The sequence below is a fragment of the Hippocampus guttulatus genome, chromosome 7, assembly GCF_054856545.1.
Source record: "Hippocampus guttulatus isolate MCC_2025c chromosome 7, RoL_Hgut_1.0, whole genome shotgun sequence".
Taxonomy (NCBI): domain Eukaryota; kingdom Metazoa; phylum Chordata; class Actinopteri; order Syngnathiformes; family Syngnathidae; genus Hippocampus; species Hippocampus guttulatus.
In genome coordinates, this window is record NC_141267.1 from 6921358 (window position 1) to 6949037 (window position 27680).

The window sequence follows — 27680 nt, forward strand, 5'->3', positions numbered from 1 at the left end:
AAAAAACATTTGTGTCTCTGTGCATGTTATGAATATATTTTTTGTCTTAATGCACACTGCACCCTAATCATTCTATCAGTCTCACTTTCACAAAAAGTATTTAAAAAATAAAATAAAGCAGGTCATCTTTAACCTACGGTGACATGTGACTGCGTCACAGGAACTTGTTAGCGCTCAGCAGTCTGCAATTGCAGTTTGTGATCCGAGTTGTTGCGCTATATCTTTTATCGTTATCATTATTCTCATTCAGAGTTTGTTTTGTACAATTCACCGAGGGGATGGGCAAAAAATGGGAATCTGGAGGGCCGAGAGAAGCATTTTAAAATGGTACGCGTTCACAGGCTGCAAAAGTGTGTCGCATGCCTCCGTGTCAGGCTGTTGCTCATCATGGCATGCGTGTGTGCGTGCGCGTATGGTTAACGGGTCGATCGCGGAAGGTTGGTTGATCGAAAAGTAGATCTTCGCTCAAAACTGTTTGGGCACCCCTGGTCTAAAAGTGTAACCTATACTCCTGTGGTTTTTGTTGTTGGGGTTTTTTTTTTAAATAATGTGTTACTAATACTGGTGAAAAATAACCAAGTGAGAAATTCCTGAAGTTAATTTTAAAAAATTAATAGAATTTTAAAAAATAGATGAGTTCAGTCGATTGCATATAAAAAAAATTAACTGGTTGGCTTCATGTGAACCTGGGGTTGCCAAACGTTTTCTTACATGGACCACTTGGCCCATGACATCTTTCATAACAACTAGCTACGTAATATAACATAAAGTTAATGATTTTACAGGATTTTGGTGTTTACCAGTGGGCCTACCAAATGATGTGTGATTAGGCTTTTCCTGGCTTGCCGCTCAATGTAGAAATTAGACATGGGCCGTGTCAAACGTTCATTTTACTCTATGCGGCCGGCCACATAATCACAAAACAAATGGATGATTGTTGTTTAGGGCCCCCTGATTGAAACAATGGAAACTTTTTTTTTCTTTTCCCTCCCCCTAAAGAATCAGAATCGCACATCATTTTGAACCGGATTCCAAATCAGGAACGGAACTCTGACTGAAAATTTAAAAAAAAAAATTCAAATTCAAAAAAGGTCAACAGTACTCGTACTATATTTATAAGTCGGTACTTGTTTTTGGTTGCTAGCGAGTAATGATACATATTAACTCAAACGTGTGTTTCGGTACCTAAGAACTTCCTTGTGACATTGTGTGAGTGCAAGAACTGGCGACCAATTTCCCAGGTACTACAAGGAATCATTACCATACTTATTAGTTCGGTACTGTACACAGAAAGAAAACATTTCAGGCACTGAGATTTTCCTCACTTACAGCCATGCAATATGTTAATAGAAAATCCTATATTGCATTCAACCCCACTATCTAAGATTTGTCCAAATAAAAGGCATATTTTGTCTAGTTTCAGCTACACCAGGGTCTTCATCCTCATTGTCCAAAAGGCCCCGCGAAGAAGATGAGAGTAGCAGCACGATGGTGACAGATAATGAGGCCCCTCAAGAGGACACCTCCAGGGCTCCTATTCCGAAAAAGCTGCGCATTATCCAAAGAGTGGGTCCAGAGGTGGTTACACAGCTTGCACATCTTTTATTGATGCTTTATTTAGAATTGTCTAAAAGTCACTGGCGTCGTGTGGTTCTGTCAGGAAGAAGTGATGGCTGATGACAGTGCTGAGGCTGAGGGGGTAGTGCCGACAGACAGTCAAGAGGGCGCAGAAGCCAGTCAGGTATGGCAACTTACAACACACAGAATGAAAATCAGTTAAGGACAGATCCACTTTTGACCCTCATAGTTTTGTTTTATTTAATGTTGTAAACATCATTGAATGTTTGGCCTTTTAGACTGAAGAGCTTGCGGCGCTGGATGAAGATGAGAGTGCAGCCTCTCAATCTACCACCGTGCACCAAGAAGTCGCTCTTGCACAGAGTGAAACTCCTGAGCAGCAGCTAGAAGTGATCGTCATAGTCACAGACACGGAGAGTGAGGAAAACCCAGAAGATGGGGATGAAGAGGAGGATGAGCAGGTAAAGTTATAAAACTAAATAATTATAATTAAGAAATATTTTGTTCAGACAGCACAGTGAGATCAGTGGTTTGCTTCCTGGCATTGAATCTCAGTTCTGGCCTGTTTGTGTGGGGTTTTTGTGTTTGTATCTTTCACAGTCCAAAAACATAATGGTTGTTTTGAATAATTGCTGCAAAGAATTAGTGAACTTCAAAATCTGATACCTTTCATTTCCATACAAGTAAATAAATCGAGAACGCCACACATCATGTTCCAAATTCAAGTATTGCAATATTTCCAAACATGAACTCGTTCTTTTTTTTTCCCCCCTCTGACGCAAAAACTGATGAAATTTATTGGTGCAACAAAAATAGTCTCCTCTCTTGTTTAGGACGGCCCACTGTGTATTGAGTCCTCTGATATTTCTCGCATTAATTCAGAAGTTTCTCATTACATTTTTAATTCGTTTCCACTGAGGATTGGACTACCTCGATGGACAGAATTTCTAGATGCAGCTGATGCTTTCTGTCTTTCCTTATGTTGGCTTCATCATTCCTGTCCCCAAATAAGTGGAAGAAAATGGATGGTTAAATGGATTTGTTAAGTAACATAAGAAATGTTAACAGCTAACTTTTTTCTCAATTATTTTTTTAAATGAAGTGTTCATTATTCTTGTGAATTCCTAATTATTAGTCAAATAAAATATATTTTAAAAAATGTTAATAAAGCAAACTTTGGCTGTGCATTTAAACCTTTTTTTTTTTAATCTAACCTGACCATTTTGACACGAAGAATTGTCCAATTGTACACTAAGAGCAATTGAAGAATTAGGCTGTTGGGGGGGGGGGGGGGGTAACCCTTAAAATCCTTTAACTTGGAATTTAGTTGTTACAACCACTGTTTCTAACAACTGATTCGCATCTGTATTGCACAAAGTAGACCAATTTCTCACATTTTTGAACTGATAGAGCGATTGAATACTGTTCCAGCAGTACATGTATTGATTTGAGATCAATCCAAGGTGTGCCTCGCCTCTCATCTCAAGTCACCTGATACACGTTCAGGTGTGTCCATCACCCGGTTGACGTTTAATCTTCTGTAGGACTACGATGAGGGCGACGAGGAGGGAGATGAGGAGGTGGAGGAAGAGGAGGAGGAAGATGATGGCGGCATAGGAGAAGACGGAGAGGAGAGTAACGACGGGAGTGGAGAAGGCAATGAAGCCTACGAAGGAGATGACACAGAGGTTTGATTAGCACACCTATCAAGTACCCGCAGTGACAGTCTTCATTTGTACACTCACCCACCACTTGTCTTTTCCAGTAGACACGTTAACCTTCTGCTTTTTCCAGCTCAACTCAATTTTTCCACTCTTATCCTAGCCGAATCGTACGTCTATGTCATAAGGTGCTGTCTCAGTGTGCTTAATTCACTAGTTTACATTTTCTTGGGTCTGAGTTGCACGTCCAGCGTCTGGGATGAGTCAATGTCTCCACAGCGCCATTTTGCTGTCACCTGTAATCTACTCCAGTGAGATTAGCCTGATCTTTAAACTGCTACCCATGGTGTTTATTTTTTATTTTATTTTTTTGTGGTTGTTATGAATAAAATCTGGACTATTAACAACCTTTGCTGGAAAAAACTCTTGCCAGCTGGCTCTAAATGACTGAAGCCGGCACTAAATTAGGACGACTTCGTAAACAGCTGCACTAAGATAGGTGTGTCTGGCATCACCTCGCGTGTTTTTGTTTAAAGTGAACGTACATCGGGCTTGCTTCGAACAGAAAAGAGGAGGAGCTCCTCTGACACAAAAAAAAACATCGGTAGTCTATCAGGTGACTGTTGGTTATGTACTTTAGTTGCTAAATGCTATTTTGGTTCAAATACTGTTAACAAGTCGATCCATTTACCAAATGTGACAAAAAACTTTGACCTTTAGACGCCCTAAGAAAAAAACAACAAAACAGGTTGTCCTTTTTTTCCTTTTAAATCAACTTTGACATTTATTTTAGAGTTCCCCAACCAGTTTTATTTTTTAACATTCTTGTCCCTTTTTTAAAGGGTCCCATAATTCTACTGTTTCACAGCCTACATTGTTGAAGTGGAAAATAAAGTTTAGTTTTCGGATGATGTGTTCATGAGGTGATCTGTGTGACCATCTATATTGTGCTTTTGTTTTCCAACCGTTTTCTGTCCGTTTCTATAATGTCGTTGACCTTACAAGTTCAAAATTTAACATTGTTGGAACTTCTGTTTGCTTATGGAGTTTTCTTCTTATCCTACTTTAATTTTTTTGTTTCCTTTCTCTTCCCAGCGAGCTGACGCAACTGACCCAGGGACCGAGACAGAGGAGAGTTTGGGGGTGTCAGACTCCACCCAGAGGCCAGCAGATTCCCAGACGGCCAGCTGTAAGATCCAGGAAATCTTATTAATGCACACGTCTAACTCCACCTTGGACTCGCCCAGTGTACTCACAACCTGTCCCGTCATCTAATTTGTTATCGAATGCTTCAGCATGACTTGAAGACGTGTAATGTTGTTGTCTGTCTGAAGGCCAGGGTGGCAAAAAAATGTCCTCCTTTGCCCGTCTTGTGGTCCTCTCGCCGGCGTTCCTACTTAAAAACTAAATCTCTAATATGCTTTATCAGAATAATAAGACGACTGTAATATACTGCAATGAAAGACAATTGCCACTCCACTGACATGATCACGTCTCCAAATGTTTCAGTTGAGGCCACGACAATGGAGGCCTTTTCTACCGAACAGCCCATCACAAGCTCGGGTATACGGATGCCCCAATCACCAAGGAGACCAACACATCCACTACCGCCGTCTCAGGTATGTCGCACAGAACATGTGACAAAGTCTACCGACAGATAATGTATCACCAATGCTTTTTTAAAATATCCTCTTCCTTTGATATTATGAAACCCAGGTTTTTGTGCCATAATACAAGATAATATGCACTATAGATCAGATTTGATTTTTCTTCGACTAGTAGTGATTAAAGACATCACATCATTTTTGAACCCCAAGAAAGCACATTTTATGATTTCATCATTCAGTGCAAGTGGAAAAATATACCATTGTTTTTGTATTAGATGTCCCAGCGCATCCCTGCTCGTCGCCAGTCGGTGGGCAGGGTCCCTCAGCTCTCTGGCGTCCCCAGCAGTGCTGTAAGTCACATTTGCGATATTTTATTAATGTGTCAGAGCCAATTGTGCACACAGCGCATAATGTGACATAGTGTAACTGCCTGGTTGTCTTTGCAGCAGCACCTCATTGATGAAGAGGACCGGATGGTACCTAGCGCTCCGACATTGGTAGTGCCACACCGCTCGGATAGTTTTGACCAGGCTGTCCAGTAAGTCTCACATGTGCACACCTTTTAATTCTAGGAACGGTAAATCTTTCAGAAACTGAAAAGTAATACTTTAATCTACTCAACCTTTAATGTGGATTAGTACATCACAGACAGTTAAAATCATCTCCCACTTCTTGCTTGCTAAAAATACGGCGTTGGTTTTTAATGTCATCTGTGTGATGTGTCTCATCTCCAACTGGAAATCACTCCTTGTACTGGAAATGATCACTGCACACGCCTGTCCTTGTGCACACAGGGGGCTCCACAAAACGTTGCTGTTTCTGGATGACCCCTTGCAAATTTTTGCTCTGTTTTATGCACGGTTCCCGCAGGGTCTTAAAATGTTTTAATGCACAGGTGTCAAACTCAAGGCCCGTGTGGCCTGATCTGACCCGCCACATCATTTTATGTGGCCCTCGAAAGCAAATCAAAGATGTCAACTTTCATGATGCTTGCTAAAATCGCAACCAAAATGTCAAAATCTCGTTTGTAATAAATAAAAGTGACACTGTAAGTATTTTCTTGTTACCAAACAAATCTTGTTACAGCAACTTAAAAAATAAGTGAATAAACTGTTATTCTTGACTTCATTACATGGTTTCAGTCATAATGGCCCTCCTAGGGAAACTAAAATCTGGCCCGCGACAAAAATGATTTTGACGTCCCTGTCTTAAAGGCATTAAATTTAGAAATAATACCTTTTAAAAGTCTAAAATAGGTCTTAAATGTCTCAAATTTAACTTGGACACACCTGTAGGAACCCCGATGTTGGCATTGTTGCACACGTTACATCTCGTTGGACCAAACATGGACATAGCAGTGTGTTGAAAATGTCATAAAATTTTGAAAGAGATCAATATAAAGGTATATTTTTCATATTATTTGTTTCTACTACTTGAAGCATACTTTTTGTTCTTGATGTCAGTCTGAATGTCCTGTTGCACATTGCAGCGTCCTACAGGTTAGTCTTGGTGCAACAGACATGTGGTTTGTGTGGGGAGAGTCATTTTTGTTGGTGGTGATGTTTTTCAGTATATGGTGTACTGTGTTGTTCATGTTGAGTACACCATGCACGAAAGCCACACATTGCTTTAGCTGATTTTTTTTTTTTGTGCGTTCTTTTGAGTTGAAAATGAAATCATATCTTTTATTATGACAGCCATCTGTGTGTTCATTGAACTTTAGTCTCTTCGTGCTTTTGCCAATAAATTCCTTGGTAACTCAAAAGTGTTTCCTTCAGCAGTTCTCCCCAAGTGGCCGCAAGAACCTTCCGTTTTGCCCAATCAGACGAAGTGCCACAGACCAGCTCAGATCTCGGCCAACTTGCAGCCCAAGGAGGTGCACCCCCAATCACCCGTTTATGGAATTACCCTGAGCGCACTTAAAATAGCAAAACAGTCATTGTGATTGGGACCATTTTCAGGTCTTGGGATGTTTGACAGCCCCTTGTTCCTCATATCTCATGAAGAGGAATCTGGTGGACGTAGTGTTCCCACCACACCATTGCAAGTGACGGCCCCAGGTATCACTGATTCCTCATTGCAATACTGAACGTGGAGCACACACTCAAAGAATCAGTACATATGCACTGACCGTTCTCCAACTTGTAGCCTTCTCTGAGGTGATTCTATCAGATGCCACAGAGCAGGCCTCTCAGTCGGTTCCCATGGTGAGCACGTCTACTCCCGGCATACTTGCGCCAGGCACAGCCAGTACAAATGAGGAAAGAGACGACGTCTTCCTGGAGTCAGACCCTGATAAGTAAGACGCCGACCATGCTGCTATTTGGCAGTGTGGGGATTATCAGACAAAACCAATGAGATCAAGGTCAAACATCTCAACCGGTGCTTGAAATTCTTAAATGCTTCATTGTTGCATTTTCAAAGTTTACTTGAATGTTACACAATACAATACAATTCTCGAAACTGCTTGAGAAGTACTTGAGAGAATAAACAGATTCTCATGCTCCTGGCTTGAGCTGACCGACTTCTTAGTTGGGGATTGATTGTTTTATATCAACTTGAGGTCGGCAGCCAGATAAATTACATTTCATTTTATAACTATTCAATTTTATGTGGCAGCGGTTTTTACTTGAGTACAAAATTGCTGCTTTTAATGAGTGATAGGCCAAATTTTATTTTATTTTTCAGGGCTACTACCGGTTTTTAGTAGTCAAGTAGGCTGATATTTATTTGAGGCCAAATGTAGATAAAAAAAATGATGTCAATTTTTTTTAGATTAAAACACCAGCTCTTGACTGTTTAAAGGCCTTTAAGCACGTGTTTATAAAACAGCTTTTGTGATTTGCAATATGTTAAAGGTCTTTCCAGAATGCTCTTGTTGAGTGTCCCCGCTGGCTGCTTGAGTAAGTGGGGGTGGCTCCTCAGGCTGTTTTTGTTTGAGGACCCGGTCATTTCCTTGGATTGGGCGCATACTCCATTTAAAAAGCAAGAATGCTGGCTGAACCAAGGAACATAACACTTCAGGAGTCTTTGTGGAGAGGAATTTGTATTTTAACATGGCTAAAGGCTCAAAAAAGTTGATTTTGCATGATATGGCCACTTTAATAAAGTCCGGTCCAATTTAAAAAAAAAAAAAGGTGCTGAGAGCGGACCGTAGCTAAAATATTTTTGGAAACTGTTGATGATGGTAAAATTATGTCTTAGACTAAAATGTTACGCTACAAGTATGTTTCACATTTAGTTCCAGGCCCAGTGCTGAGAGTTCAGTGGATGCTGTGGTATCTCAAGATGATTTGGTTGAGCCCAGTCAGCCTTCCGACACAGCCAGCTTACCTTCCACCAGCCAGGAGCCTTCGTCCAGCTCTGCAGGTACACTTCGTGACCTAGCGTCATCACCTGATATTCCTATGACATGTAACTCCAACTGTCCTTTTGAATGATGCATGGCAGATACAAGCAGCGCTCCAACCAGGGCTGCGCCCAGCAGACAGCTGCAGCGTTGGCCAGGGAGCCGTGGAGGGCGCGCCAAGAGAGGAGGTAACATTTTAGCTCTTACCATCCCGGAGAGCCAAATACACATCAACATGATGTCGTTACTACACATTGCCCACTTCTAGTGCTCATAGAGTAGTAAAAATAACAGTGCAGAAAATTTGATTTTGAATTCCTTCAGCCCGCAAAAAGCGTGCTTCATAAATGGATGTTTGAAATGCAGATTTTAAAAAAAACTGGTATATACTGTAAGTGCGAATTTATTTCAGCAGTTCAATTAAAAAAGGGGAAACTCGTGTTAATTCACATTGGCAATGAGTTTTCAGAAGACCATTTCCGACCTGATTTCTAAATCAAAATGATGTAGAAAACTAAAATATAGAAATTGATCGTGAAATTTTTCATTCCGCTATTTGAGATACACTTGTAAATAGACCTGCAGTGCTACACTTTCAAAGCTGTAAGAAAACAAACATGCTTCCAACCAGACAATCTTTATTGCATATGTTACATAGTGTATAGATCATAACGTGAATATTTTTTGCATGCTTTTAAAGTTGTGTGCTTTCATTCATAGATTTCAGATATGCAGTTTATTCAGCCGCTGGATATAATGTTGAAACCTGCATTGTGTATTCCATCAGGTCAAGCATTTCCTTCCCGAGGAGTTCACGGCAGACGCATCGCCAGATGAAGCTCCCTACACGGACATCGTGACAGTCTCAACAAGTCACTCTTCTTGATCTTGATCACCTGTTCGAAAGTTTTTCGCTTTTAATATTTTTGATGAGTCTATGGTGGTTATGTGCTTTCTGAAAAATGGAATTAAAAATGTTTAACAAGTCCAACGCGAAGGCTTCATGAAGCAGTCTGTGGTCATCAGAGTGTTTTGGGGCAATTGATGAAGTTGTTGTTCTGAGCTGATGGGTTTTCTATCGGGGAAGTGACAACGGGCCGCTCACCGTCCAACCTGATATTATAGGATTTAGCTGCAAGACACAAACATGAGAACTTGTTTTTGCTTCCATCGGTTATTTGGGAAATTACTGTGACAAGTGTCTGGTATAAAATACAGCCATCAGTCATCAAGCGCTGGGGCCTATTCCAGCTGAAGCACCAGCCAATTGCAGGGCACATAACAAACATTCGTGGTCACATATCACCTTTGACCAGTTTTTAGGCTTCCGTTTACATGCATATTTTGGGAATGTGCGAAAAAATACTCACATTACTACATTCTTATGCTTTTAAGTAGAGCTTTGACTGCAGTTAGAACTGCAATAAATGTTTTTATGATAGAAATACACCACTGTGTCTGGCACACACTTGGTCCCTTTTTTACATTCCTCATCAATGAGTTTAAAACATGTCATTTAAGATGAGGCTCTACTGTGACTTACATCTAGAGAAGACATAGTATCTGTAGCCCTCTGGTTCCCTGTAACTGGGGACAGACACAGCTGAAGTGATGATGGTGGGGAATCCTCGCCAGCTCGTCCGGATGTTGATTGCGGGTCCCAGCAGTGACACTGAAAAAAAATTGGTTAACATTTCACTCCTGAGGTTTCTCGTAAATGGCGCTGAGGCCCTTTTCCATGTGTTAAATCTCACAGGATCTGATTTGTCCCTCTCAGTTGAAGCATGACTCATTTTCCAGAGCGCTGTGTTGAAACTCAAAAATCACGTGTGAGTTCACCGAGTGTTCTTGCGCTGCTCACACCCACTGTGACATTTACCACACATTTTCACTCAAAACAGCCTGAAACTCCCTGGCCACAATGTGAGGTACACCGTCATGATCTAATCATAAGATCATGAAGGTGTATCTAGCATTTGTCTTGCACTCGATTCTAATGCAAGACAAATGCTTCCTTTGCAAAGGTGATGAATAATGCTCAGATTTGACTGACATGGTCAAGAGATATGAATATAATGCTTTCCAAAACCAGCCCCCTGGTCCTAACAACGTCCTTTAAAAGGCTCCATGTTAAATAGAAACAAAATCCATTAAAACATAGCTCCCACAATGTAGATTGTTGGGGTGACAACCCCTAACTGAAGTGCACTTTGGGCACTCTCCAAGTTTTATCAAAATGCCCCCCCCCCCCCCCCCCCCCCCAGTCAGCATGATGTAGTCGTGTTTTTCCTACCTGCTTGTCGCCCCACACGGTTACGGACAGTGTAAATAGCAAAATGGGCTTTCTTGCTACATGATGGGCTGGTGCCAAACTGATATGAATATTTCTGCACCAATCCACCTAGAAGAATCAACAGACAGTTGAGTTCATAGATTAACATGTCAAAATGCAATATTTCTGTAACATTTGACATGCATGGTCACCTCTCTTGAAGAAATAGACAGATTCTCTCCTCCTGCGGTACTGAGGCACAGACAGGGCAGCTGTGATGTGACCTCGAAGACCATCAAAGCCCGACTCAACAAACTTTGGATAGCCTGGGTCCAAATTATTGTTCTCAAATCTCCAGTACTGGTTTCCCTGCAAACCACATGAGACGCACACATAAAGCATTTGGCTTTCAGGTGAAATTTCAGGACATGCCTAAAATGCATGCGCACATATATATATATAGAGAGAGAAGTGACAAATATTACTTTGAAGATGTATGTTTTCCCCTGACAATTGCAACGGGTGAACACAGTGTCAATGGGTGACGGGATCCCCCACATTTGTGTGATGTCATGGGCTGGACCTGGCACCCTGTTTCTATCCAAAAACCAGAAGAGGTGACCTGTGGACCAGAATACAAACACATATTTAGACTTGTCCATCTGCATATGAGAACCTTGAAGAAAAATTGTGCATTTTCAGGGACATATATTGTCTTAACTCATCTTTTGTTTTTCTCAGTTGCTAAAACACTAGACAGTCACTCTTGACCAAACCATCAGCACTTTTCAGTCACAACTTGCCAGCACATTTTCATTGTGGTGCACCTGTTTTGCATAATGGTGAGCACAGGTCGCAAAAGTCAAACACGATTGAAGCACAAGTGTCATCGGTTGAATGCAACATCTCAAAATTGATCACAGTCATGGCTAATGATATGAAAGATCATATTTTAGCCAGAAAGCACTGGTTTGAGAATCACTAAATTGGAGAGAAATCTTAGAGGAGGAGTTCATGAAAGAGGTGGATGAGGTGGTCAAGGTGATCCGCGAACACAGAACAGTAATAGATGATAAAATCAGAGCTACTGTGCTGCAAGTGCTGAGTATTGTGTTTTCTATCTTTTATTTCATGTTTACCGACTACTTAGAAGTGTTTTTCATTTTGATTGACCCAGGCCACGATTAGACCAGATAGTTCCGTTTTGAGCGCAGATTAACCTGTTTTGAGGCGAGAATTTTGTTTTGCAAGAAGAGTCTTGTGAATGTCAAAATTGTCAATATGAATAATTAGAAAATGGTGAATTTGTCGTGAATAGCGGTATTTAACACCACTTCTTACAATCTTCGACGACTATTCAGCTAAAAGGCACTCTTTTATAAAGGTTTAGTTTCCTGCCTCATATTGTAACAATACTTTCTGAAAGTTTTGCCTTCATTTGCTTGACTCCTAAACAGCGGTGATGCAATCATATGAATGTCATAGAGTGAGAGAGTGTTCCAAAGTCACGATAAAAAATAAAAAAAAATACTTTTGGAACCACAGTGACTTAACATCTGTACTTTTTGTTGTACTTTTTCTCATTAAAATAATTGATGGCACCAACCTCTGAAGACTGCTATTGTGCCGTTCCTCAATGTGGTGACTCCACTGGGAGGACGCCCACTGCACAAGTTTGTGTCATTGTTGTCATCTGGAAATAAAGACATCGCTCATAAAAACATCACTGTGTGGAAAATTAAAACAAAAATTGCAACTGCAATTTAATCTGAAGGTGGCTGTTTCTGGGTGGTGTACATTTTTTTGGGGGGGGTGTTAGTTGGAACTCATAATGTGGGAAAGCACAAGTGCTTTGAACACTTAATTATGTAATTCATGGGAATTTGCACTCAACAGTAGAGTGAAAGGAAATGACTAAAATTAAGAAAAAAAGGTCTTTCGATGATTTTTTATTAAAAAAATGTGTCAAAGACCAGGAGTAAAACCACACATCCAAAAATCCCTCAGGTAATATTTTACATTAACAGACATTGAAATGAGCTAAAACAAAACCAAAAACAACAACCCATATCTTATCGTACACCCTGCACACACTGAAGTGTGAGTATGAACTATTAAAATATGGCAGAAATACAAGTGATTACGATTCAAATATCTCATAGAAAAACGCCTTCATTATCCATCCATCCATTTAATTATCCATCCATCCATCCATCCAAAATCCATCCATCCATTTTATGAACTGTTTTATCCTTATGGAGCCAATCCCAGCTGTCTTCGGGCAGTAGGCACACCCTGAACCAGTTGCTAGCCAATCGCAGGGCACACAGTAACGAAAACCGTTGTGGGAGGAAACCGGAGGACCCGGAGAAAACCCACGCAAGCACGGGGAGAACATGCGAACTCCACACAGGAAGGCCGGAGCTGGAATCGAACCCGGTACCTCTGCACTGTGAAGTTGATGTGCTAACCACTCGACTACCGGGCCGCTCAATTACCGGTAAATTAAATGAAATTAATCACTATAAATAACAAGAAATGGATGGCTGGGGATGACAAGATGTATTGCATTCATGTAGTGTGCAGTGTTCATGTTTGCAGCAGTCCCTTGCTCCAAGACAATTTTCTCCTTTGGGAGACAAAAAGAAACACTTTGAACCTCAACAACCCAACTTGTCATTCATTACTATTCCCAGACTTCCTTTTCTATTTATTTTTCTTAGAATGCTGTACTGATCTTTCAAAGCAAGTGTTGATTTACCTGGTTGGTAGTGTCTGGAGCTATCCACATTCAGCACCGCATCCACTGGCTTAATCGCCGGTTTGAAAGAAGGTTTATCCTCAGGGGCTGCAGTCATTGGTGGACTGGAAGTGTTTGGTTTAGGTTTTGGGGTGGATTCTGGTGCTTTAGCACGAGGGGGTTTTGGGGTTTCTGTTACTGGGGCGATGGAAGGTTCTGTTGGTATAACCTTGTCTTTAAAATCACCCTGCAATGCATCTGTGGGTGAGGGATTAACGGTCATTGTAACGTCAAGGTCTGATCCCACCGGAGAAACACCAGTAGAGTAATTCTGACGGTCTGGTAGAGAGAAAGGTTGGGCTGTTGTAACCCCTGAAGTGGTTGGGACTGATGGTGGGAAAGACCTCGTTGAATCGGGTATGTGAGGCGCCTCGGAGCTTTCTGCGTTTGTGGCGGAATCTTGTGTTGGTTTTTGGGGTGCTGAATTTGTGAATGACTCTTGTGAAGCATTTGGTGGCGCTGAAAAAGTGGAAGACCTTTGTGAAGGATCTGGTGAATCTGAAGATCTGGATGACCCTTGGGTGTGTTCTGATGGCAGTAGGGGTGTGGACATCTCTTGAAAGGGATATTCTGGTTGTGAAGGTCTGGATGACCCATGTGATGTTTCTGGTGGTGGTCCTGAAGATGTAGAAGACTCTTGTGAGGTTTTTTGTGGGCGTGAAGGTGTGCATGACTCTTGTGAAGCCTTTGGTTGCGCTGAAGATGTGGAACACCCTTGTGAAGGATCTGGTGAATCTGAAGATCTGAATGACCCTTGTGTGTGGTCTGATGGCAGTCGAGGCGTGGACAACTCTTGAAAGGGATATTCTGGTTGTGAAGGTCTGGTGTCAACTGTGGGAGAAGGTTTGACTTGGGATGCTGAAGTCCAACTGGGTTGGTTGGAAACTCGCTTACCTCCCATGGTGGCTTGTGGAAATGTTGTTCTGGAGTCTGATACAGTGGTAGGATTTCTTCTGCTATCTGAAAGTGCAAGAACAACAAATAAATCAGACTGACTCATCTGCCATGAGGGTATTTACAGTAGTCCAGTAACTCAAGTATACTGAATTTTTGACATGTAAAGTTTCAGTCGTTCACTAATTCAATTTCAAAGATTCCAGATCCTGACCTGACCTTCTATGACTGTCATATAACGTTAATTTGAGATTCAGCTAAAATAGCTGATTTTCTCGACCTACTGCGGCTTCATCCGTTGAGGTACAAGTCCAGCTTCGCTACTCCTATGAAGATCAAAATCAACCTCAAGTTCCAGCCCATCATACCGGAAACGTTACACACCTTCTGAAGATGTGGAAGATCCTTGTGAAGGATCTGGTGAATCTGAAGATCTGGATGACCCTTGTGTGTGTTCTGCTGGCAGTCGAGGTGTGGACATCTCTTGAAAGGGATATTCTGGTTGTGAAGGTCTGGATGACCCATGTGATGTTTCTGGTGTTGGTCCTGAAGATGTAGAAGACTCTTGTGAGGTTTTTTGTGGGTGTGAAGGTGTGGATGACTCTTGTGAAGCCTTTGGTTGTGCTGAAGATGTGGAAGACCCTCGTGAAGGATCTGGTGAATCTGAAGATCTGGATGACCCTTGTGTGTGTTCTGATGGCAGTCGAGGTGTGGACATCTCTTGAAAGGGATATTCTGGTTCTGAAGGTCTGGATGACCTATGTGATGTTTCTGTTGGTGGTCCTGAAGATGTAGAAGGCTCTTGTGAGGTTTTTTGTGGGCGTGGAGGTGTGGATGACTCTTGTGAAGCCTTTGGTTGTGCTGAAGATGTGGAAGACCCTCGTGAAGGATCTGGTGAATCTGAAGATCTGGATGACCCTTGTGTGTGTTCCGATGGCAGTCGAGGTGTGGACATCTCTTGAAAGGGATATTCTGGTTGTGAAGGTCTGGATGACCCATGTGATGTTTCTGGTGGTGGTCCTGAAGATGTAGAAGACTCTTGTGAGGTTTTTTGTGGGCGTGAAGGTGTGGATGACTCTTGTGAAGCCTTTGGTTGTGCTGAAGATGTGGAAGACCCTCGTGAAGGATCTGGTGAATCTGAAGATCTGGATGACCCTTGTGTGTGTTCCGATGGCAGTCGAGGTGTGGACATCTCTTGAAAGGGATATTCTGGTTGTGAAGGTCTGGATGACCCATGTGATGTTTCTGGTGGTGGTCCTGAAGATGTAGAAGACTCTTGTAAGGTTTTTTGTGGGCGTGAAGGTGTGGATGACTCTTGTGAAGCCTTTGGTTGCGCTGAAGATGTGGAAGACCCTCGTGAAGGATCTGGTGAATCTGAAGTTCTAGATGACCCTTGTGTGTGTTCTGATGGCAGTCGAGGTGTGGACATCTCTTGAAAGGGATATTCTGGTTGTGAAGGTCTGGATGACCCATGTGATGTTTCTGGTGGTGGTCCTGAAGATGTCGAAGACTCTTGTGAGGTTTTTTGTGGGTGTGAAGGTGTGGATGACTCTTGTGAAGCCTTTGGTTGTGCTGAAGATGTGGAAGACCCTCGTGAAGGATCTGGTGAATCTGAAGATCTGGATGACCCTTGTGTGTGTTCTGATGGCAGTCGAGGTGTGGACATCTCTTGAAAGGGATATTCTGGTTGTGAAGGTCTGGATGACCCATGTGATGTTTCTGGGGGTGGTCCTGAAGGTGTAGAAGACTCTTGTGAGGTTTTTTGTGGGTGTGAAGGTGTGGATGACTCTTGTGAAGCATTTGGTTGTGCTGAAGATGTGGAAGACCCTCGTGAAGGATCTGGTGAATCTGAAGTTCTAGATGACCCTTGTGTGTGTTCTGATGGCAGTCGAGGTGTGGACATCTCTTGAAAGGGATATTCTGGTTGTGAAGGTCTGGATGACCCTTGTGATGTTTCTGGTGGTGGTCCTGAAGATGTAGAAGACTCTTGTGAGTTTTTTTGTGGGCGTGAAGGTGTGGATGACTCTTGTGAAGCCTTTGGTTGTGCTGAAGATGTGGAAGACCCTCGTGAAGGATCTGGTGAATCTGAAGATCTGGATGACCCTTGTGTGTGGTCTGATGGCAGTTGAGGTGTGGACATCTCTTGAAAGGGATATTCTGGTTGTGAATGTCTGGATGACCCTTGTGATGTTTCTGGTGGTGGTCCTGAAGATGTAGAAGACTCTTGTGAGTTTTTTTGTGGGCGTGAAGGTGTGGATGACTCTTGTGAAGCCTTTGGTTGTGCTGAAGATGTGGAAGACCCTCGTGAAGGATCTGGTGAATCTGAAGATCTGGATGACCCTTGTGTGTGGTCTGATGGCAGTTGAGGTGTGGACATCTCTTGAAAGGGATATTCTGGTTGTGAAGGTCTGGATGACCCATGTGATGTTTCTGGTGGTGGTCCTGAAGATGTAGAAGACTCTTGTAAGGTTTTCTGTGGGCGTGAAGGTGTGGATGACTCTTGTGAAGCCTTTGGTTGCGCTGAAGATGTGGAAGACCCTCGTGAAGGATCTGGTGAATCTGAAGTTCTAGATGACCCTTGTGTGTGTTCTGATGGCAGTCGAGGTGTGGACATCTCTTGAAAGGGATATTCTGGTTGTGAAGGTCTGGATGACCCATGTGATGTTTCTGGTGGTGGTCCTGAAGATGTCGAAGACTCTTGTGAGGTTTTTTGTGGGTGTGAAGGTGTGGATGACTCTTGTGAAGCCTTTGGTTGTGCTGAAGATGTGGAAGACCATTGTGATGGATCTGTTGAATCTGAAGATCTGGATGACCCTTGTGTGTGCTCTGATGGCAGTCGTGGTGTGGACATCTCTTGAAAGGGATATTCTGGTTGTGAAGGTCTGGATGACCCATGTGATGTTTTTGGTGGTGGTCCTGAAGATGTCGAAGACTCTTGTAAGGTTTTTTGTGGGTGTGAAGGTGTGGATGACTCTTGTGAAGCCTTTGGTTGTGCTGAAGATGTGGAAGACCCTCGTGAAGGATCTGGTGAATCTGAAGATCTGGATGACCCTTGTGTGTGTTCTGATGGCAGTCGAGGTGTGGACATCTCTTGAAAGGGATATTCTGGTTGTGAAGGTCTGGATGACCCATGTGATGTTTCTGGGGGTGGTCCTGAAGGTGTAGAAGACTCTTGTGAGGTTTTTTGTGGGTGTGAAGGTGTGGATGACTCTTGTGAAGCATTTGGTTGTGCTGAAGATGTGGAAGACCCTCGTGAAGGATCTGGTGAATCTGAAGTTCTGGATGACCCTTGTGTGTGTTCTGATGGCAGTCGAGGTGTGGACATCTCTTGAAAGGGATATTCTGGTTGTGAAGGTCTGGATGACCCTTGTGATGTTTCTGGTGGTGGTCCTGAAGATGTAGAAGACTCTTGTGAGTTTTTTTGTGGGCGTGAAGGTGTGGATGACTCTTGTGAAGCCTTTGGTTGTGCTGAAGATGTGGAAGACCCTCGTGAAGGATCTGGTGAATCTGAAGATCTGGATGACCCTTGTGTGTGTTCTGATGGCAGTCGAGGTGTGGACATCTCTTGAAAGGGATATTCTGGTTGTGAAGGTCTGGATGACCCATGTGATGTTTCTGGGGGTGGTCCTGAAGGTGTAGAAGACTCTTGTGAGGTTTTTTGTGGGTGTGAAGGTGTGGATGACTCTTGTGAAGCATTTGGTTGTGCTGAAGATGTGGAAGACCCTCGTGAAGGATCTGGTGAATCTGAAGTTCTGGATGACCCTTGTGTGTGTTCTGATGGCAGTCGAGGTGTGGACATCTCTTGAAAGGGATATTCTTGTTGTGAAGGTCTGGATGACCCTTGTGATGTTTCTGGTGGTGGTCCTGAAGATGTAGAAGACTCTTGTGAGTTTTTTTGTGGGCGTGAAGGTGTGGATGACTCTTGTGAAGCCTTTGGTTGCGCTGAAGATGTGGAAGACCCTCGTGAAGGATCTGGTGAATCTGAAGATCTGGATGACCCTTGTGTATGTTCTGATGGCAGTCGAGGTGTGGACATCTCTTGAAAGGGATATTCTGGTTGTGAAGGTCTGGATGACCTATGTGATGTTTCTGGTGGTGGTCCTGAAGATGTAGAAGACTCTTGTGAGTTTTTTTGTGGGCGTGAAGGTGTGGATGACTCTTGTGAAGCCTTTGGTTGTGCTGAAGATGTGGAAGACCCTCGTGAAGGATCTGGTGAATCTGAAGATCTGGATGACCCTTGCGTGTGTTCCGATGGCAGTCGAGGTGTGGACATCTCTTGAAAGGGATATTCTGGTTCTGAAGGTCTGGATGACCCATGTGATGTTTCTGGTGGTGGTCCTGAAGATGTAGAAGACTCTTGTGAGGTTTTATGTGGGCGTGAAGGTGTGGATGACTCTTGTGAAGCCTTTGGTTGCGCTGAAGATGTGGAAGATCCTCGTGAAGGATCTGGTGAATCTGAAGATCTGGATGACCCTTGTGTGTGTTCTGATGGCAGTCGATGCGTGGACATGTCTTGAAAGGGATATTCTGGTTGTGAAGGTCTAGATGACCCATGTGATGTTTCTGGTGGTGGTCCTGAAGATGTAGATGACTCTTGTGAGGTTTTTTGTGGGCGTGAAGGTGTGGGTGACTTTTGTGAAGCCTTTGGGTGTGCTGAAGAAGTGGAAGACCATTGTGAAGGATCTGGTGAATCTGAAGATCTGGATGACCCTTGTGTGTGTTCTGATGGCAATCGAGGTGTGGACATGTCTTGAAAGGGATATTCTGGTTGTGAAGGTCTGGATGACCCATGTGATGTTTTTGGTGAATGTCCTGAAGATGTAGAAGACTCTTGTGAGGTTTTTTGTGGGCGTGAAGGTGTGGATGACTCTTGTGAAGCCTTTGGTTGCCCTGAAGATGTGGAAGACCATTGTGAAGGATCTGTTGAATCTGAAGATCTGGATGACCCTTGTGTGTGCTCTGATGGCAATCGAGGTGTGGACATGTCTTGAAAGGGATATTCTGGTTGCGAAGGTCTGGATGACCCATGTGATGTTTTTGGTGAATGTCCTGAAGATGTAGAAGACTCTTGTGAGGTTTTTTGTGGGCGTGAAGGTGTGGATGACTCTTGTGAAGCCTTTGGTTGCCCTGAAGATGTGGAAGACCATTGTGAAGGATCTGGTGAATCTGAAGATCTGGATGACCCTTGTGTGTGTTCTGATGGCAATCGAGGTGTGGACATGTCTTGAGAGGGATATTCTGGTTGTGAAGGTCTGGATGACCCATGTGGTGTTTTTGGTGAACGTCCTGAAGATGTAGAAGACTCTTGTGAGGTTTTTTGTGGGCGTGAAGGTGTGGATGACTCTTGTGAAGCCTTTGGTTGCCCTGAAGATGTGGAAGACCATTGTGAAGGATCTGGTGAATCTGAAGATCTGGATGACCCTTGTGTGTGTTCTGATGGCAATCGAGGTGTGGACATGTCTTGAAAGGGATATTCTGGTTGTGAAGGTCTGGATGACCCATGTGATGTTTTTGGTGAACGTCCTGAAGATGTAGAAGACTCTTGTGAGGTTTTTTGTGGGCGTGAAGGTGTGGATGACTCTTGTGAAGCCTTTGGTTGCCCTGAAGATGTGGAAGACCATTGTGAAGGATCTGGTGAATCTGAAGATCTGGATGACCCTTGTGTGTGTTCTGATGGCAATCGAGGTGTGGACATGTCTTGAGAGGGATATTCTGGTTGTGAAGGTCTGGATGACCCATGTGATGTTTTTGGTGAACGTCCTGAAGATGTAGAAGACTCTTGTGAGGTTTTTTGTGGGCGTGAAGGTGTGGATGACTCTTGTGAAGCCTTTGGTTGCCCTGAAGATGTGGAAGACCATTGTGAAGGATCTGGTGAATCTGAAGATCTGGATGACCCTTGTGTGTGTTCTGATTGCATTCGAGGTGTGGACATGTCTTGAAAGGGATATTCTGGTTGTGAAGGTCTGGATGACCCATGTGATGTTTTTGGTGAACGTCCTGAAGATGTAGAAGACTCTTGTGAGGTTTTTTGTGGGCGTGAAGGTGTGGATGACTCTTGTGAAGCCTTTGGTTGCCCTGAAGATGTGGAAGACCATTGTGAAGGATCTGGTGAATCTGAAGATCTGGATGACCCTTGTGTGTGTTCTGATGGCAATCGAGGTGTGGACATGTCTTGAGAGGGATATTCTGGTTGTGAAGGTCTTGATGACCCATGTGATGTTTTTGGTGAACGTCCTGAAGATGTAGAAGACTCTTGTGAGGTTTTTTGTGGGCGTGAAGGTGTGGATGAGTCTTGTGAAGCCTTTGGTTGCCCTGAAGATGTGGAAGACCCTCGTGAAGGATCTGGTGAATCTGAATATCTGGATGACCCTTGTGTGTGTTCTGATGGCAGTAGAGGTGTGGACAACTCTTGAAAGGGATATTCTGGTTGTGAAGGTCTGGTGTCAACTGTGGGAGAAGGTTCTACTTGGGATGCTGAAGTCCAACTGGGTTGGTTGGAAACTCGCTTACCTCCCATGGTGGCTTGTGGAAATGTTGTTCTGGAATCTGACACGGTGAGAGGATTTCTTCTGCTTTCTGAAAGTGCAAGAACAACAGATAAACTAGAATGACTCATCTGTCATGAGGGTATTTACAGTAGTCCAGTAACTCAAGTATACTGAATTTCTGACATGTAAAGTAGTTCACTCATTCAATTTCAAAGATTCCAGATCCTGACCTGACCTCCTATGACTGTCAGATAACGTTAATTTGAGATTCAGCTAAAATAGCTGATTTTCTCTACCAACTGCGGCTTCATCTGTTGAGGTACAAATTCATCTTCTCTACTCCTATGAAGATCAAAATCATCCTCAAGTTTTAAGCCCATCATACCGTAATCTTTACACACCTTCACTCTCAGTGTAAGTGACTCCATCAGCCCTGTCCACGGTGGTTGACTTGACCTCATCTTGTGAAGGGCTTGTCACCGATGGAACTGCTTTTGCTCTCGCCTGTAGAGTGTCTCTGATCAAGGTGGCTTGAGTGGGGATCGCTTTCAGCGGCTCAGCTGGAGATGACGCATAACTGCCAGTACTCTCTGGCATATCACTTTCCATCCGATCTGGAGTGTTGGATTGGTAATCGCTGGGAATGGTCTCGGTGTCCGTACCTATGTGGACAATGTCATTGTGTGTAGACACTGTTACACTTCAATGTCAATTTCATGTCAGATTACTTGTGAAAAATCTCATTTATTTCCCCTACATAACAAAGTAGCTCACCATCATTGGCAACATCTTATGGAAATGATATTGGACTCACCAGTGGAACTTCAGTCTTAGATGTCATCGAAAATTATGAAACAAATGATGCAGATGTTGAAGTGTGTATTCTGCTCATATTTAGTCGAGTGAAACCTCTGCTGTGGTCTTTTGTGTTACTTCACGATATTTGATTAAAATAATGCACTGAAGTGTGTCTTCTGCCATATTCACTGTTTCCTACAACCGATTCTTAGCTTGTATCAACCCGTCTCCAGTAATCAGTGTATCAAGGCTAACAGATGGCTCCAAGGACGCGCCTGGTTTACTACGGGCATGAGATTGTTATACAGGCTAGACTAAATATGGCGAAAGACACACTTCAGTGCATTATTTTAATCAAATATTGTTAAGAAACACAACAGACCACGACAGAGGTTTTACTAGACTAAATATGAGCAGAATACACACTTCAATGTTCACACTCCTACGCCTGAATGAATACTTTCAACATACATTCACACTTGGGAAGACGTAATGGAACTCCCAGGCCATTAGTTGTCAGGGAGAAAAACATGGAAGAACATACGGATTTGATCCACTCTTCTGTGAAACCTTTTTATAAGATGTTGGAGTATGTCTGTGGAAATGTTGGTCCATTCATCCAGACCGTTTGTGAGGGCAGAGGTTCACTGATATTGAACCTGACCTCTTCCTCCACACCAAAAACATCCAAGCATACCTTAATGGGACCTTGGATTGCGTACTCGTGGAGCAGGTATGCGGAAAAGGAAAAAGCATTCCCAAAACTAGTGGTTTTATCCATCCCTGACTGGTAAATTACCGGTACCAATTATCGGATTATGAGGCCTGTTCCAATACTTTTGTTGTTATTGCCTAAATCCTGCCATCTTCTTTTGCTTTCACTCTCTTGCATGTGAAGCTGTGCCCATTCGCCTCCCACACTTTGACACCACTGCTCTCTTGTGTTACTTTTGGCCACTCAAGTTTGTACTTCTTGGCCCGTTCTGCGTAGTGACCAAACCACAGCAAAAGAACCACAATTGCTCAGGAACATCATTTTAATAATTAAGGCTCGCTCATATTAAAACCACATGAGCCCAAGCGTATTTCAGAGGACAATACATCTTTTCACCCATCTATCCATCATCAATAGAACTAGATTTCATTTGGGTTATAGGTCAAACAACATGCAGTTTAACAACAATTTTTCATCTGATCTATTAAGAAAAGAAGTCTATCCGAGCTAACTTTCGGTGAGAGGCGGAGAGCTCCCTGGACTTGCCACCAGTCACATATAGACAAGCAACCATTCCCACTCACACTCTATATCAGTGGTTCTCAAATAGTTGGGCGCGAGGGTCCGTCGAGGAGGACGCGTTTGGCCTCGGGGAACATGCTTTTTTATTTTGATTTTTTTTTTTGTCCTAGAATAAAGTGCAATTGCATCTCGACTACATTAGGGGGCAGTGGTGCTCTCCTTGGCAGAGTGCGTAGGGAGCATTCGCTCGGTGTTTTGTTCGCACTGAGCATGCGCGCTTTGCACTCTGCACAGAGTATGAGTATGAAGTGTAGACAGTCGACAGACGGAGAGAGCGACGGAGGAAAGAGGTCTGCCGAAAGCGAAGACGAGGAAATATTACGAAGCGTATGTAGCGCTTGGCTTCACTGTGACCACGGTGGGAGGAAAGACAGCGGACAGCATGAAGCCAAATGAATTTTATTAAGGCGTCACTTAAAGACATTACACCCCAATCCCGTTGATAAGAGGTTTTTTTCAGAGAAAACGTGCCAAATATTTTAAATATTATTAAATTGCCATTAATCCAGACATCATCTCTGATTTAAAAAAATCAGCACAAATTATTTTATATATTTTTGTTTTGCAGGTTAAAAGTTTTATTACGATTGTGCTCCTGAATTAATGCTGGTGATCAGTTTGAATGCATTGTTATTTATTGATTTGATGTAATTTTATTTTTCAGTATCGTATGGTAAGGATTTCATTTTACTTTTGAATTTCAGATGCACTTTAAATCTTTTCTGTTACAGTTAATAAAGCTATTCATTGTTGTAAGTTGGTCCATATTTCTTTTTTTATTCTCTTACACGTTAAAAGGATACAGTGTTATGCAGAGGTGTACTTATAAGAATTTTATAGACAAATGATACGACAGGTATTTATAGTTACGAGGGAGGCGCGCGAGATGTTTTCTTCTTCTTAGGGGGGGAGGGGGGCATGATAGAAAATAATTGAGAACCACTGCTCTATATAGAAGCATGAAAGTTTTCTTGGATGTGTGAGGAAGCTGGGGGATACTCAGGGAAACCCCAAATAAGGAGAGAACATGCAAACTCAACACAGAAACTCCAAAGTGGAGATTCACTCTTGGAATATTGGACAAAATTTCAAATTGTTACCTTCAGTGTTTCCCCCACTGAGTGGCAAAAACGGGTCTTCTGCTTCATTTGCAGTTTCCTCTGTTGGAATAGTGATGAAAAAATATTAGCCAGATCACCATATGCAGTACTACAAACAATGTATTTACATTACACAAACACTGTATATTTCGTTTGAGTCAAGCCTTTTGTCAAGGTAAAAATACCTTTGGGATTTTTAGCAACTACATTATCACATGTACTACTCGTCCCTGGCGCTAATGCATTGGATGATCCATTGTTTTCCTCTCATTGTTCCTCTCATTGTTCAAAGAGAAAATCGTATCAACGCAATGTGTTGGTATGGATGCATTGCATGCTACATGCTTGTTGTCAAGTAGAAGTGCTTTGCTCTGCATGACTATTTCTACCTTTCTTTATTGTTTCGTTCATGCAAGTTAATGTTTCTCAAAGTCATGAACTCAAAGTCACAGCAAATGCACCGTGCTTACTGCTGTGTCTTGTGGATGAGAAACACTATGCTGATCATGCTGAATAAGACTGGACAAAGCTTGCCTTTTGCATCACAGTGGATCTTGTAATCTGGACAACACTGCTTGAATTTAATACAATCAGAGTCACAGCTACACAGTTGGCCTCTCTTGAATGTTTCCCCACATCGACCTTTACAGGAGTTTTCTGTGGCAGATAAATGCAACATGACAAACCTGCAAAGTGAGCTACACCAAATGACTGTCGTACATATCCGGTGACATTTTTTTTACTCTTGAGGACCATTAGCGCAACAGAGGACACTTTAGGTACACCAGTAGATACCAATAAGATCCGGTATGCTGGTACTTATTGTCATTATTATAAAATATTAGAAGTCCGGGACTTGACAAGGGTAACAATAAAATACAGCACATTTTCGAAAGTTGCCTTTTTTCTGGTTGCACTTGGCCAATATTATGACAGTTAGACTGAATTTGAGTGGCTGTATATTGTTTAAAGCTTATAAATTTAACCATCGTTTCATCAATTGAGAGTATGATCAAATATCCATCTAGTCTGCCTCTCAGCAAAACCATTGTTGAGGGTTCAACCTTACTTGTGGTGCATTGAGATTCAAAGTCAAGGCAGCATTCGTCGTAGGCCATGCAGTTGTAGTCACATTGGCACAGGTAACCTCGGTAGTACTCGTTGCCACATCTTCCCTCGCAACTGTCTGTTTATGGGAAGAGAGCATTGAGCATTGAGTTACGGGAAAACGGACAGCAGAAGTGATGACTGCACAAAGAGGACTCGTTGACTGGTAAATAATTGCCACCACGGTAAACATACGTGAGAAAAACAAACGTGTCATTCATGATTTGTTTCGTCACAGCATGCGCCTAAACGTCCACGTGTAACGAAAGCATCATACTCACTTTGGCTGAGAACTGGAATCAAGGAACAAGCCAACAGAATAAGTGAACGTAGAGGAGTCCAAGACATTCTCTTTTGTACCTGAAAGTAAGCAACATGAAAAATTAATTATTTTATTTTATTTTTTATTTTTTTAGGTGGTAACAGCACAACCTACCAAGTATCAGAGGCTATGTGTAAATCCTGCGTAACTTTTGGGCTGTTGCTGCTTTTATAGGCTGACAAGAGGCCGGCTAACTTCGTCATAATTGGCAGATCCGTTCTATACTCGAAATGACCTCACAGGCCGCTGGGAGGGTCTTCTCGTTCAGACAGCACATTTCCTCACAAACACCTGAAAGTACGCCGACACACATTGGTGCCAGGCAGACTTCTGAAAACACTTTGTAATGAGCCGCACATACAGTGCTTCCGGAAAAGTGTTGGCAGCGCTTCACTTTTTCCACATTTTATGTTACACCCTCATTCCAAAATGGAATAAATGCATATTCCACCTGTGATAAATTCAGTTGATTGGACATGATTTGGAATGACATACAACTCTCTATATAATATCTCACAGTACTTGTCAGAGCACAAACCAAATATCAAGAGCAAGGAATTGTCCGTAGTACTCCACAACAGGATTATTACAAGGCACAACTCTGGGGAAGGGTACAGAAAAAAAATCTGCTGCTTTGAAGGTTCCAATGAGCACAGTGGCCTCCATAAATGAACGGAATTCTTAACTAGCAGGACTCTTCCTATAGAGCTGGCTGTCTGTCAAAGGTTTCAAAGGCCAGTCTCGAGTTTTGACAGCTGTACCAAAATTCAGTTGTCAGGTTGTGTAACCTCGGGTTTTAGAGCGAGCAGGGATTTAAAGGAGTGTTTGGCTTCCACGCGGAGTCCTGATTTGTGGTTATGAATTTGAGTAAAATTTCAAGTTTAAGAACACGTGATAAAACAACATCAACTGTTCGCCGTGTATGTAATATGTAAAGGTGGTTAAAAATTTATATGGTTCTACAAAATGCACAGTCATAACGGCCCTCCAAGAGAAACCCTAATTACAATGTGGCCCGCGACAAAACTGAGTTTGACAGCACTGCATTATCTGATCTGGTTTTCCTTACAAAGGCCACAGGCATGCTGGAGCCCTCCAATCGCAGGGCGCACATAGACAACAACAATTTGTGCTCATAATCACACGTAGAAGCAATTTTGAGTGTTCCATAAACCTACCCTGCATGTTTTTGGAATGTGGGAGGAAACCCCAGAAAACCTACGCAGGCACAGGGAGAACATGCAAACTCCACAAGGAAGCCCAGGGCCAGATTCGAACTCAAGACCATTGCACTGTGAGGCAGACCTGCCAATCAGTCTCCAAACAGGGCCTCCACAAGCAAGTATTTTTTTTTAAATTGACACTATGACCGTAAGTTGAGAATGACTTGGACAATTAAAACACACACAAAAGTCGATTTTTAATCAATTTATAATTTTTAGTAAAAAACATGCCATTCATTTTATACTTCACACTTTGGGTGCAACAAGTTGAAAAGTGGGCCCAGCGCGCTCTCTGCTGGTCACACTGGTTAATTAGTTTTATTCACGATCAGTATTTACCAAACACTGCTTGAAAAACAACTAACTTTACAACATTTATTTTGTGTGCATTTAGTTTGACAGAAATTTTACAGAGAACACTGACATGTCATATCACAGAATGTGATTATTTTTGGACGCCATACTTTGATTTTCGGAACTGCATTGGACAGCACCGAGTGAGATCTTAAGCCTCACAGAGACTCCTCAGGCCGTAACGAGTTACCTACAAGTGCCACCTTTCATTTTATGGGGTGCATGGTGGAATTTTGAAGAAATGAACCTATGTAACCATCCATTCTTTGACTGTACCGCCTATACCCACCAGGATAGCTGATGTGCTGGAGCCAATCCCTGACTTCGGGTAAACAGCAGGGTACACCCCGAACTGGTCGCCAGCCAATTGCAGCCCATTTATTCATATTTATTATAACAGGATACATTCACGCAAAGATTGGACTCTCCTTTTCACATTTTAATCAAGTTTGAGGGCTCTTTTTGAAGACAGCGAATGCAGAAATGCTGCTGTACCCTGACGTTTGTGTAAGCGCAAGGATCACGTCCTTGTTTGCCCCAAAACATATTCAAATATACTTCATTTTAAAAACTATTGCGAAAAAAAATCCGCAGATGAATCTGCAGGTGCGGAACCACAAATATGCAGAGGTATCCTTGAGAGATGTGCCACATTTGAAGGGAATGCAATGACCCATTTTGATTGCTAGTTTATAAAGCCGGCTCTGTTTTCGCACAAACCCATTTTTTATCGTGGTTTGTGCAGATTTACACTGTGCGCCGCAACAGATTTGCGCCAGTCTTGAACACGATGGTGATTTGATGTGCACATCATCAAAAATGCAAACGTG

The 27680-nt window shown here is 42.6% G+C and overlaps 4 protein-coding genes across 8 annotated transcripts in view; 1 reads left to right on the forward strand and 3 right to left on the reverse strand.

Moving 5' to 3' along the window:
- The window catches only part of tprb (translocated promoter region b, nuclear basket protein), a 28488-nt gene extending 19302 nt beyond the window's left edge, over positions 1-9186 (forward strand). The window contains exons 38-51 of one of the 5 annotated variants that reach the window (XM_086115292.1): positions 1418-1578; positions 1661-1741; positions 1857-2039; positions 3123-3266; positions 4335-4428; positions 4749-4858; positions 5122-5196; positions 5293-5384; positions 6625-6722; positions 6808-6906; positions 6995-7145; positions 8088-8215; positions 8297-8383; positions 8983-9186. In XM_086115292.1, coding sequence (XP_085971418.1) covers positions 1418-1578; positions 1661-1741; positions 1857-2039; positions 3123-3266; positions 4335-4428; positions 4749-4858; positions 5122-5196; positions 5293-5384; positions 6625-6722; positions 6808-6906; positions 6995-7145; positions 8088-8215; positions 8297-8383; positions 8983-9032 — 1553 coding nt within the window. In that variant the 3' untranslated portion in view covers positions 9033-9186. The remainder of the gene's footprint in view (positions 1-1417; positions 1579-1660; positions 1742-1856; positions 2040-3122; positions 3267-4334; positions 4429-4748; positions 4859-5121; positions 5197-5292; positions 5385-6624; positions 6723-6807; positions 6907-6994; positions 7146-8087; positions 8216-8296; positions 8384-8982) is intronic. The other 4 variants (XM_086115294.1, XM_086115295.1, XM_086115296.1 and 1 more) reach the window with 4 other exon arrangements.
- Positions 9187-9217: 31 nt separating this feature from the next.
- On the reverse strand, positions 9218-15827 carry prg4b (proteoglycan 4b). Its single transcript, XM_086115711.1, has 8 exons — positions 14546-15827; positions 13229-14227; positions 12074-12160; positions 10953-11089; positions 10680-10836; positions 10489-10596; positions 9739-9867; positions 9218-9327 (listed from the first exon to the last, which is right to left on the reverse strand). The coding sequence occupies exons 1-8, from the start codon at positions 15825-15827 to the stop codon at positions 9218-9220; spliced, it is 3009 nt and encodes a 1002-aa protein (XP_085971837.1).
- A 190-nt stretch (positions 15828-16017) lies between these two features.
- Positions 16018-18434, reverse strand: LOC147202092 (uncharacterized). The gene is made up of 2 exons (XM_086115712.1): positions 16342-18434; positions 16018-16276 (listed from the first exon to the last, which is right to left on the reverse strand). The coding sequence occupies exons 1-2, from the start codon at positions 18432-18434 to the stop codon at positions 16018-16020; spliced, it is 2352 nt and encodes a 783-aa protein (XP_085971838.1).
- A 268-nt stretch (positions 18435-18702) lies between these two features.
- LOC147202093 (uncharacterized) lies at positions 18703-25299 on the reverse strand. Its single transcript, XM_086115713.1, is given in 12 exon segments — positions 18703-20068; positions 20134-20275; positions 20393-20542; positions 20672-20737; positions 21051-21311; positions 21424-21478; positions 23256-23260; positions 23845-23904; positions 24030-24110; positions 24379-24501; positions 24914-25030; positions 25233-25299. Coding segments are annotated over 12 exon segments (2493 nt in total).
- Positions 25300-27680: the final 2381 nt, after the last annotated feature.

Coding starts and splice junctions, on each gene's coding strand:
- LOC147202092 (XM_086115712.1), bottom strand. CDS start 18,434: ATGTCCACACCTCGACTGCCATCGGAACACACGCAAGGGTCATCCAGA. Junction 16,277..16,341: donor CCACCAGAAACATCACAAGG/GTCATCCAGACA, acceptor AACTGCCATCAG/ACCACACACAAGGGTCATCC.
- prg4b (XM_086115711.1), bottom strand. CDS start 15,827: ATGTCCACACCTCGACTGCCATCAGAACACACACAAGGGTCATCCAGA. Junction 11,090..12,073: donor CACAATAGCAGTCTTCAGAG/GTTGGTGCCATC, acceptor TCTGGTCCACAG/GTCACCTCTTCTGGTTTTTG. Junction 10,597..10,679: donor TGTCTATTTCTTCAAGAGAG/GTGACCATGCAT, acceptor TGATTCTTCTAG/GTGGATTGGTGCAGAAATAT.